The sequence below is a fragment of the Plodia interpunctella genome, chromosome 14, assembly GCF_027563975.2.
Source record: "Plodia interpunctella isolate USDA-ARS_2022_Savannah chromosome 14, ilPloInte3.2, whole genome shotgun sequence".
NCBI classification, from domain to species: domain Eukaryota; kingdom Metazoa; phylum Arthropoda; class Insecta; order Lepidoptera; family Pyralidae; genus Plodia; species Plodia interpunctella.
The window spans coordinates 1,148,168-1,161,292 of record NC_071307.1 but is presented as its reverse complement, the minus strand read 5'-3'; the positions used below and the strand labels follow the sequence as shown (position 1 = coordinate 1,161,292).

The 13,125-nt window shown below is 33.7% G+C and overlaps 1 protein-coding gene across 1 annotated transcript in view; it reads left to right on the top strand.

Annotated features, from left to right (window-relative positions):
- LOC128675567 (potassium voltage-gated channel protein Shaw-like) overlaps nt 1–13,125 on the top strand; it is a 174,906-nt gene that overhangs the window by 123,913 nt on the left and 37,868 nt on the right. Inside the window, exon 7 of the mRNA XM_053755049.1 lies at nt 3,474–3,683. Within this exon, the coding sequence (XP_053611024.1) occupies nt 3,474–3,683 (210 nt within the window). The remainder of the gene's footprint in view (nt 1–3,473; nt 3,684–13,125) is intronic.

Genomic DNA, 13,125 nt, shown 5'->3' with positions numbered 1-13,125 from the left:
TACTGATATGAGATGAAATTGTAAATTGTTAACTACGTTTGCAGAGCAATTTGATTTGACAAATAAAATTCACTGGTAAACGAGTCTCTCATCAAGAAAGATAATATGTCTCTCTGTCTGTATACATATTTATTTAATACTAGCGGTCCGTCCCGGCTTCGCTCGTGTAAAAACAATGAATTATACACCTGAACCTTCGCCAGGAATCACGCTTATTGGTGAATATCGCATAAATATCCGTGCAGTAATTTTTGAGTTCATCGCGAACAGACAGACAGACGCGGTAGAGAACTTTGTTTTTTTGCACACTGAAAGACTGTATGACGTCACAGAAAGTGCCATTGGTTCTCACAAATTCGGCCGAGTCAAAACGTTAATAGACGTGTTAGCAGTCGTTAATACCTACCAATTCGAATTGGGCTCGCGTGGTGGATCACGCCATATCTATCCTTTTTCATCTATAAGGTAGGTCAGATTAAAGTAGTTGATGATTATAGCCAAAGTCAATATTTTTGTCAAGACATTTTGACTCTTGTAACTAATTATAAAACACCTGTACTCGGGCTGACTTGATGGCAGCCTTCGATGAAGCCATCGATGTGGCTCGGTTCTGGCAAGAATATATTTAGCACCCAATAGAGCGTTGTAGATTTGATTTAGAGGAGTGTCAATGGATATGGCAAAAGACAGAACGAAAGGAAAGGAACTTAAATACTGTGCCGACCCCACATGAGTGAGATAAGGTCTAGAAGAGAGCGTTGCTGTAGATTTCCCATCGACACGCAAAGAAGAAGAATATTTATAAAAAATATATATTAGTTTCAATAACTAGAAGAAACTTCAAAGGGACGGATATTAAGCTTAAAACCTGAAGAATTCCATCTTATATTTCATTTGAAAATAGCGAGCATTTCTCGGTTGGTATTGTGGCGTCTTGTACAAGCCGACCATAAAATTTTATATTTCTATAAATCCCTCGACCTCACGTTTTATTTTCGTAGGAGGCTAGTCTGAAACCACTCTCTTTTATGGTCCCGTGGACGAAATTAAGACCCAGATTTTGAGTATTAGGAGTTCGTGACATAAATACTTTAAAGACATGATAATAATACTTTTTTGGCATTGTACTCACAATTAGTTTTTGTTTAGTTTGTTGCACCTAAAATATGTTTTAAGTATAACTTATATTAAGCATTTGACTCCTTATCCTTGCACTGTCTTGTCTGTGTTTTCAGGAATAAATTTTTCGTTCATTAGTACTTTTATCTTAGGGTACATGACAAGGTCAGAAAATTGTAAAAAATTTATTTATCCTCTTGATAAAATAGATATAGTTAAAACCGTAATGATAATTCATAGACTGTACCAATGCCGCTGGATCATTATACGATGATTTAAAGTCGGTTGGAAGGTCCATTAAAAATAATAATAATATTATAAAAATAAACTCATACAGCATAAAACACAACCATTTTTTGTTCAGCGCGTTGCATGTAAATTCTTACTAATACAATCAGCTTTATGTGACGTTGAAATACAAACGAACGCTTGAATGAAATGGGATTGGACAGCCAATTAGCTGTTTTGCAAAAAAATACGAAATTTTCCTGGTTTTATTTTTGACAAAATCGAAATAATGGTACAAAAATATTAATTTATCTACATCGCCATCACCATAGACATTTCAATGTTGGGGCAATGGCCTCTCTTATGGATGGATGAGAATGGGCCATGAACCACGACATGGGTCCAATGCGTGATTGGTCACCGTTAAGTATACATAAATTTATAAATTTATTTTAAAAGTACGCTTTTTGTTTTAGTTCAATATTTTTTGTTATCACTATTCATTTATTTGATTTTGCTCAAATTAGATTTCTCTCACATTTTCTCGAGCACCCGGTTGCATCAGGGGCCGTGATGCCGCGAAGCCGTGATTATAATTGATATTAAGATCGAAACACATAATTATTCTTTTGCTCTCTTTCAATTCCTTTCAAGAAAAGTATGAAAAAATAAAACTAAATAAAACACAAAATGTTCTCATTGTTTAATTTTGATTGGAATGTCTCAAGCGCAATTTAAAATGTTCCCTTTGACAATCAATCCAGTAATTTTCAAAGGTGAGACAGGGAAGATAAAATATTGTAGCAAAATTTTATTAACAATGTTAGCAGAAAAATTTCATTTAGCCTGGTGTTGGCCGCTTCATAAAATTTTGTTCCCATCGGCGCTGAATCAGCTATTTACATTTTATAATGAAAAACGTGTAGTTGATTTTACGAAGTTGGTATGTGCATAAAAGTTTTTTGTCGTCTTGTCATATTCGGTTTAAGAAATTCAATATTTGTATCGCTTTTTTTTTTTTCAGTTCCCAAATTTTGTGAGCAGATTTGAATTTAAAAAATGTTATTTTAAAAGGTTTTTGTTACAAAAATTTTTTGCTCACTAATATTTGCTGATTATATAAATTTCACTTTTCAGTTTATCAAACTGGAAAAGTCAAATTTATAAAACAGTAGCTACATCTCATCATCACGTGACCAAGCTCAGGTCACGTGGAGTTTGCGCTCTGTCTATAAAGAGAGAAAATTGATTGTTAAGAAATTATTATTTTATTTATTATTTTATTTATTTAATGACAAAAAATGTAAACATTTTTATAAAATAAAATAATAAATAAAAATTTATTTATTCGCTAAGTAGGTACGTTTTACATGGTTAGTGTTGTTGGAGTCTACTTTTAAGTATAGCAATACTTGTGCCAGTAGACTCCGCTCTTCCATATCACAAGAACGTAATGTACGTTTTTACAAAATATACTTAAATCTAAATTACAATTTAAAGAAAAACATTTTTTATAGTATTTAAATATATATAAATATAATATATATGATATAACATATGTATATAAATAATTCAATGTATAAGAATGGTTATGTATTATCATTGCAATTTAATATTAAGATTAGTTGATAAACACCCACAGTGATGCTGGATGCTAATATGAGAAAACATAACGCACTATTTTGTGACGTTTTATGGGTAAACGTATGGCGAGAAATCGCTTAAGAAGATTGGTTGAGTAGATAAAGTGTGAAGAAGTGACATACAAACAAACACACTTATTTTCGTATATATAATTTTAGTAGGTGGGATGCGCATTATACTTCGTAAGAGACTGTCCTCCAAAAGCTGAATATAAATTAATTAATGAAAGGTTCATTAATTAATTTCACATTTATTTTCTACTTTATATACTGACTGTAAACTTGTTTCATTTTAACTACTTTTAAACTTTCGCGTTGCATAATTATAATATTAAACGACTGGTATTACACGCGCACATACATTTTTTATTTCCAAGACGTTTCGGAACTTGTTACAAAGGTCCGTGGTCACTGAACGACTGCGATAGCCCAGGTATATACACGTTTAATACCTGTCGTTTAATATATTATTTCATTTTACAGGACAATCCCGACAACCAATTCAAGTCGATCCCCCTCGGCCTCTGGTGGGCTATAGTCACAATGACAACAGTGGGTTACGGAGACATGGCGCCTAAGACATACCTTGGCATGTTTGTAGGCGCCCTCTGTGCGCTGGCTGGGGTACTAACTATAGCATTGCCTGTTCCGGTTATTGTCTCCAATTTCTCCATGTTTTATTCGCATACACAGGTGAGTGAAATTTTATATATGTGTAAGTAATTTGTAATTTATTATTTTTTGTACTTAACGTGCCATCATCCACCAATCGATGGTCATTGTAATATGAACAGATAGAAAGAAAATGCTTATAACGTTCCAAAACAACCAGGTAAAGTTCTATGTCAAAGTTACGTTGTAAAATTACCCGCCGTCAACTTTGACGTTAACTTTTACTTGCGCAAAAATAAGGCAAAGTAGGTACGGCTTATTTTGTCTAAATGTAAGCGGCGCATCGGTTAAAATCAACGTCAAATTTGAGTGTGCAACTCACCCTAATAGTTATTATTTATTGTGTTAAAATTTATGCTGATCTTGTCAATTTCTTTGAATCGATCAAAAAATCGTCATCAAATCAATCAATCTTTCACTAACGCCACCCAAAGCCCTAAAATACACACTTTTTACTTTCTCACTACATATTTTCAAATTTTAACAAAGTTATGAGTTAGATTTACTATCTCACTTTAAAATCGTGAATCTGTACTGTGTTAATGTAAATTTTATGTATGATTGATTTTCGAAATGACTCTTTTCTCAAGAAAATTGACGGAACGTAATGACAGCGCGGCCTTAGTGTTTCAACGCTCTGGAGGCTTACCATCATCTTTTAACGCGATCCACTTTACGACCTAAACTGAACTGCACCGCAAATTCGTACCATCGATTTAATTTTTTGTATGAATGCGATTCATTTTAGGTTCCTAAATTGAACTGAGTTGCATTGGAATCGTTCTGTAAAAGTTGATGGTAGGCCTGCTAAGGATCGCCACTAACGCTGTACTTGACGACAGACTGGGACACGTCACAGGAAATTTGACTACAGCAATAATTACCAAGAACCTTCGGTTTTTTGAAAAAATGTTACTTTAGTCTTACATTCGTATTCACAACAATAACACGCTCCCTCGGCATATTAAAAACAAGTTACCTGCACTGAAAATGTTCACAAATTTCATCGCAGCACGGCAGTATTATGAGCGATTTTATAGGCATATTTCCTACAAACACAGGGTGTTTTATTTTTAAATGAGATCTCTCGTACGCTTTCAAGATGGGGCTTCCACATTATTTATTCAATAGGTATTTATCAAGCATAAACTTGGTAACCGGCTTCGTTTTCTATCGTTAAAATTGATATTACATTTTGTATATGTACGAGCGCACATAAGACACGTCAGATATTATATAGATATTCAATATAACATTATAACAAATTTAAATAGGCACATAAGGATGAGTTGTACCGTCAACCTTCCCGTTAACTTTATCGTGCGCATAAAAACGCAAAGTACGCCATTTAGTCTAAATGTTAGGTGCGACGGTTAAAGTCAAACTTGCAGTTGCTAGGTGCAACTCAACCTAGGAGTGGGTTGCACCAGTCAACTTTGACGTTAAATTTACTTGTCGTCGTTTTGATTAAATAGCGTACTTTACGTTATTCTGCGCAGGTTAAAGTTAACGTCAAAGTTGAGTTGTGCAACCGAGCCTAAAGTAGAGAATGCGCTATCTGGCAGAAACTTAGCACAGCGCTCAAGAGAAAGTCTCACTATATTCGCTCTTTACTGCGTAGACCATTTTTTACATAAATAACTGAACCGCCTCTAGTTGTACTTTCTCTAAAGCAGCTTACAATATAATAGTTGTTTAAACTGATCTTTTTTCATATATTAGAACAAATCACACAGATTGAGCTAGCCCTAAAGTAAGTTCAAGACTTGTGTTATGGGATACTAACTCAACGATACTATATTTTGTAATAAATACATATATGGGTTAAACATCAAAGACCCGGGCCAATCAGAAAAAGATTTTTTTCCATCATGACCCGACCGGGACCTCTCGGTTCAGAGGCAAGCACTTTACCACTGCGCCACCGAGGTCGTCAATACAATCGGTCAAAAGACGCCATTTCAAATCATTTCGTAGAATCATTGTTCAAAAATGGAATGGAATTTCGTAGAATCATTGTTCAAAAATGGAATGGAATTTCGTAGAATCATTGTTCAAAAATTGAATGTGGAATTTAAAATTAAAAGTTCGATTTAAATACTTATTTATTTAGTGCTATTTTACAAAGGCCTTGTGTTAAATCTAAAAAAGAATCCTTACAAAATCAGTTATTAATGTATCACCTTTAAAGTTCTTCTTGGGATCAACGTTTTATATTTTGCACATAGACTTGTTAAATTATAGACTAGCATAAGAATCTTGCATGATTGGCATTTCTGACAGATCATATATCTGTATGTGCTTGATAAAATTACAACATAAACACGCATTATTAAAATTTTATCACTAAAAGAAAATCAATGAAAAAAGAAAATAAATAAAATTTGCATCTGGTTTTTTAGATACTCCTTAGAGCGTGTTATCATTGCTCGGTTGTTTCCAATAGGGTTTGAGACTAACATGCGTTGATGTACGTCAAAACATCATACGATTTCTACGTTCTTGTTGATCCGTCGATGGACGTCACCATGACGGATGCCGTCACAGTGCAACTGAGCAATGGAAACACGCTCTTATAGTGACTCATGCAGGGTTCTAGATAAACGTCAAAAGCTGCAAGGGACCGCGACACGAACGTCGAACATATTTGTCACTATCATAATGTATATAACGTATGAATGTAGAAGTTTTAGTTGGCATATTAACGATATCTGCCTCTACCTTTGGTCTATGTTCGGGGAAAAAGAAAGAAAAGTTTAAATTGCACAAGTAAACACTGCAAGTTTGGCAATCAGCTTTATGGGTTGAAAAAAGGGCTTCTACGGAAACTTTGAGTCTATTTCTGTAAACTTACTATATCGTTTTATTTACGCGGCGTCCTAACCGAGCGTCAAAAGCGGCAAGACCGGGAGATACAGCGCAATAACATATAATATACATTTGTATGTATTTACATGACGTGACAAACTTAAAGCGGTTTGTATAAGTACACTAGCGCCACCTGTCTTTCATCTGAACGTGTTCCCTTCTTCCTCAGCCATTGAACGTTGGAGCCTAGGGTCCGATTTCCTACTTTTTCGTTTTCATTTCGCACGGTCGTCGGCATCTCTACTCGTCAGAACATCACATTATTATTATCGATTCATTTATTAGCGATTAGATTAGAAAAATATTTTAATGGATGCCACACTAGATTAAAAAAAAAGTAGTTTTGGTATGAACTATACTATTAGTATAGTATGAACTATATAATGTGATCACAGTTTGTTAAACGGCTGTTTTGTTATCCAATATTCGATTTAGTTGACCGTGATTACTTTGTGTAATGGAAAACTATAAAACTTTCTAATAAAATTCTTAAGACACTTTCACCCGCGCTAGTGTGCGTGTGAAAGCGCGTCACTATAATCACTTATACTCGCATTGTATGTCTGTTACTTCATACATAATTCTAGAAAGAAAGAAAGAAAGAATGAATGAATGAATGTTTTATAACCTGCCCGATATCATTGGCCAGTTAGCCGTATCTTAAACTTTTGAAACACAATGTTTTCTCTATAATAGCAATGTTAAATGCATTTAGGAAATTAGAATCAATACTATTTTTAAGAGAGAAAAATATTTTGTTTATCATTTTTAATTCGGAGTTGGTCTAAATTAGTTTAAAACAGTTAAAAAATATTTTATCCCAAGCCCGTGTCATGTTTCGCAACACGAACATGACCCGTTTCTATAATTATCCGCTAGAAGACCGTTTGGAAAGGTTAAAGGGCGTTATTTGATTATCGAACAAAATTCAATTATTTTTGGACTGCCTTAATAAGAAACGTGGTGTTGGGCGAGCACCTGTGATCGAAAGGTCCCAGGTTTGGGTATAAGAGTTTTTACGTTACACAATGGTAAATTTCGGATTTGCTTTGGTGAAAACCAGTAGAAAAAAAATCGTCGGGTAGTTATGACTTTTTTTGCGTTCATACAGATAGATAAACGCGACAGGGGAACTTCTTTTATAATATGTAAGAATAAACAAATTTTCTATATGAAAGCGATAAACTCAAAAGTTAGGGGACGGATATTTTTATGGTTTTTATTTATAGATAGTGGGATTTCTAAGACTCGTTCTCCAGTCTCCAACGCTCAATGGCTGCGAAAGCAAACAGAAAAACGCTCAAATGAAAGAAAGAGAGAGTGTAATTTCTGAAGAAGGATTGGCTGTGTTATGGTTTTACCCGATAATTAATAAAATAATATTAAAAAAAAAAACGTAAATTATATGATGAAAACTCTCTTTGAACAACACTAACCGCCTTATTAATAAACATTTAATTCTCTGATTGGGCTTGGAGTAGTATATCTTTGTTTTGTCCCTCTCTCTCTTTTCAGCATTTGACATTGAAAGAACGAGACAATACAAAGAATAACTATTCCGAGGCTAATCAGAGAATAAGGTTTTTATTAATAAGGGGCATAAAGTGTACCTTAAAACACTTTGTCCAAAAGCTTTTACGATTGTGAAGAACCGACAGCTCATACATAGCACTAGCGCTTACGACGTAGCACTTCGTAGATCTGCTACGAGGTATCATTTTCGTAGCACGTCTACGCTTATGGCAGCTATGTCTTGCGGTGAATATTAAGTTTGTCGTGAAAGCTCATAAACGACGCTTTGGAAGTTGCATTAACAGGAGTTATTATTTATGTTCTTTAGTTATTTATTCCGATTATTATGTAACTATATCTATACATAATATTATGACTATTTGAGTTTGGGTAGACATGGGTTTTTTGTCAGGCGTTAAATGCCTTAAGATTTTTCTGACGACGATAAGAACTTGTGGCAAATATTACATTTTTGTAAATAAATTAGGTAAGACGAATTTTTGTCTTACTGTAAATAGTTTTTCATTTAAGTTTACGCATATATAAACAAAACACAGTCGATGGGACAAAAATGCTGATCATTTTAAGGGCGCCATTACATTCGTTGTCATAAATTCCCATTCGATGAAGACATTTAGGTTGGCATAAAAAGGAAATCGACAATTCTGGAACGTTCGATTTAACGCCGCTTCTCGGATTTTGGGGTGTGGCCTGTTAAGGAGCGATTCTGTTGATTAATAAAATCAACAAAATCGCTCCTTAACAGGCCACACCTTAGGCTTTTACAAGCTATTGTACATTTATTTTTCTTGTAATAATTTATAAACACATCTTAATAGTGTAAATATAAAATTTAAAAATAGGCAACTATAATTGAAAAGGTGCTATTTACTTATCGTGTGTGTTATTGCTAAAACTGATGTCGGATTTCATTTAAGTCGCCTAAAGTACTAAATACTCATTTCTATAAGAAATTTCTTATAGTGGACAAGCAAAAGAAAATTGGAAAGAAGAGGATTATTAAAAATTGCTTTATTAAAATAGCCTTTTCTCAGTGGGAACAAATTAAATAACTACGTAAAAAACTTATTAAAAATGTTTACAGTTTAACATTTGGATATTTTTTTTTTCTATTTCTTCACAATGCATCCACAACAAGCTTCGTTTTGCTTTATTATATTTTTCATTATGTAAAATTTGGTAATGATGTGATCAGAAACATTATTATTTTTTTATTTATTTATCATAATATGTATTAATAATGAATAAGCCAATATAATTTATTATTTCATTTGATGTGTAACTGGTGAACTATGAATGTCAGAATCAATGAGATTTTATTTCTTTATTTAAATTCATTCATGATGGATGAATAGAAATATTACTCACAAATAGGCTGTTGTGAGAAAACTCCTCAAATGCGACATGTTTAAGTAGTTGAATAAAATAATAATGTGTCTTTTACCAAAAATTTTATATAAATATCTATAACGTTCCCTTGTGAATTTATTTCTAATTTCTAATTTAATTTTGTATCATTTGATTTCATATATAATGTAAAATTAATATGATGCTTTACCGATTTACATGAATAATTATTATAATAGCGGTCACTGGCACCCAACCCCATGATTTGTTTTACGAATAGACAATTCTGTAAGGGGAATTTCTTTCTTTGTTCGTAATCCCGAACAATATTCAGGGATCAGGGAGCATTAACGACTATTTGTGAGTTCAGCATTTGTGTTTCAAAAATACTAGCCGCGACCCGGGGTTCGCTCCCGTGGGAATTTCGGGATAAAAAGTATCCTATGCGACCCTACCCGAAAAGTAAAATATATTATTTACAACTCATTAATTAAACCACACATAGACTATTTGATAGAAATTTGGGGAACTGCCGCTAAATCTAACTTGGAAAGCCTACAAATTGCTCAAAATAAATTAATAAAATCCCTATTTCATTACAAATATCGTACGCCATCTAAAATAATTTATAAGGAGACTAAAATTATGACAATTAAACAAACATATACTTACTATACGTGCATACTAATTCATAAAATTTTAAACAAACAGATTCATACGACATTATCTTTTCAGAAAAAAGGACAATCGCAAAAAATGAAACTGCGAAATGCAAATCATTTAATATCTCGCACTCCAAGAACTAATTATGGCAAAAAAAATATCGAATTTGAAGGTGTAAGAATGTATAATATATTACCTATAGAAATCAAAGACACAAAATCACTAACCAGTTTCAAGAAACTCCTAAAACAATACATATTAGAAGAAATTCATTAAAAACCTACAATAAGGAAAAAAAAACAAAAAAAAAAAAAAACATTAATCCGTACACAATAATAATTTATAAATAATCATGAAATTATAAATAGACATTGAAACAAATTATAAAAATCAAATACAATCTCAACAAAACCAATCATTTAAAATGTTACAAAATCATATAATAAAAAATCAAATTGATACCATTATGCCACATCCAGATTACGCTATGCGAACTTTAGATCCGTGGTTGCCCGACGTGCAATCAAGCAGTCGACGCAGTTTTTTGTGACTACCTACAAGTTCCTTATTTTAATTTTTATTTTTGTATACGCTCGCTGTCTTGCTATTTACTTTTTTCTCAGTAAGTGAATTGTTAATTCTTTATGAGGAAATAAAGTTCTTTAAACCTAAACCTATGCGTTATTCCAGGTTATATTCCTGTGAAAGGTGATTGTAATTTAAGGTCATTGTAATACTTGGCTGGCAAATAAATAATTTGAATATTTTACTCTTGTACCAAATGTAGTAGATTTTGCGTGAAGTTTACAACGTGGATATGGGTTTTTTGACAGTCGTTAATTGTCACAAGGTCTCTCTGACGACAATAAAAGCTATTGCAAAAAAGATATTTTTGTAAAAAACTTGTTGTATTGTGTGTTACTAGTATTAATATAAGAATTTATACATAAATATATAAATAGGTACGCAAATAGATTCCAAAAAATAATTACCTACATTTGGAGATCAAACAAACTTGATATTAAATTTAGCATTCCTTACCAAAACGGTGTCTCAAATTATCTTCATTTTGTGCTTCACGATGTTATTAAAATGGAAAATCATCTTGCAACTAGATTTATACTTTTAGAGACGACAATGCTATCTGCCACCACAAGAAAAACAAATTAGACACGATTAATAGACACACATTGAATTAAATTTTTAAATTAGGCACAATTTGTTTTTCTTGTAGTGGTGGTTTAATTTCAATTTTCTATATTTAGTAAGAAATTGATAAAATAAACAATATCTCTTGCAACAGATTCCACAATTAAAACGTTGCAGCGTGTGGTTACGCCTAAGACTAAAACCACCCCATATTGGTGTCCCTTAGTCGCTTCTTATGACATTCAAGGTACCACCTTGAATGTCGTAAGAGGCGACTAAGGGACACACATAGACACACATTCCCAAAGCAGGTGGACGTCAGGCAGGCGTGTCGGTCATAAAATGAAGACCGAATCATAACATTTATGGTTAGTTTTTAACGTACACGGGCCAAGTTTCGGGGGCGCTATAGTCGTGAATGTAACACTCTTTACTAACACGTTTCTGGAACACGCGAGGACAATAGAGAAATTCTACTATTAAAACAAATAATTCAATTATTACTAGCGGCCCGTTCCAGATTCGCTCGGGACAAAAGATAATAAATTATACCCCTAAACCTTCCTCAGGAATCACTCTTTCTATCGGTGAAAATCATATGAAGATCCGCGTGGTAGCGTTTTTGTGTTTATCGCGAACAGACAAACAGAAGCGATAGAGGATTTATAGCATGTATTGATTACTATCAAAGTAGACTCAAAATATACAGACAAAATATTTATCTCTGTATCCATTTCCTTTAAATATAGTAAATATTAATTTGATTCGTTGCTGTGTTGGACATATACAAATTCATTTGCCAACTAAGTGTACATATAGTTAACTTTCTATAGCGTTCAGGATCAATTAGTATACCATGTGAGTTCTATGGTTTAAACCTCAATGTTATTGTCACCGCGAATTCCACAGGACGCTTCAATTTGTCACCGGTAAATGAAACATTTTTTATTGAAATTAACAATTTAGGCGAGTCGTGTGAAATTACTTGTTATGACAACTCTGGTTCTGTCGTCCGCTCTAGTTATTTTTATATTCAGTGGACTTTCACTTCATCCTTTGAACGGAAAGGTCCTAGGTTCGAATCTTATTTGTGCCACGTGAGTTTGTATACCAATCTGACTCACGTATTATAGTATTTTACATAGACCATCACCTGATTGCGATGACGGAAAACATTGTAAAGAAACGACACTTTAGTCGATTTTATTATCCATTATGTGAAATGCAGACGGTAATGGCCAACGACTCTATTAATAATTGCCAAGATAGTCGTTGACTGTGTTTTATTAATGAAGCAGTGGTGGTGTAATGGTTGAGCCCGCCTGTGGATCGAAAGGTCCCAGTTTCAAATCCTACTCGCAATGGCAAACGACTCCGTTCTTGTGGCAAGAAAGTTGTTGTGTTTCAATTCATTTAATGACCACGACCCTCAGCCATGAGTAATATGACTGCACAAACCTGGACCCACTCTGTTCTCCCGTGGATGTCGTAGGAGGCGAGTAAAGTAAAGCCAGAAGAAGATCACCTGATATTGGTAGAAATTCTGAAATCTTACTTAAATAAATAAAGGACGAATCATACATGTCGAGTTAGCCCCAAAGTAAGTTCGAGACTTGTGTTAAGGGATACTAACTCAATGATACTATATTTTATAACAAATACATATATAGATAAACATCCAAGAACCGGGCCAATTAGAAAAATATCATTTTCCATCATGACCCGACCGGAGATCGAACCCTGGACCTCTCGGTTCAGAGGCCAGCACCTTACCACTGCGCCACCGAGGTCGTCAAGTTATGTCATCACTTAAGTTGGAGCTTTGTTTGAAACAGTCGGACTTAACGTAAGTTACAAAGCTGAATGAATTGTAGTATTAAGTTTGTGCGACAACACCTCCACA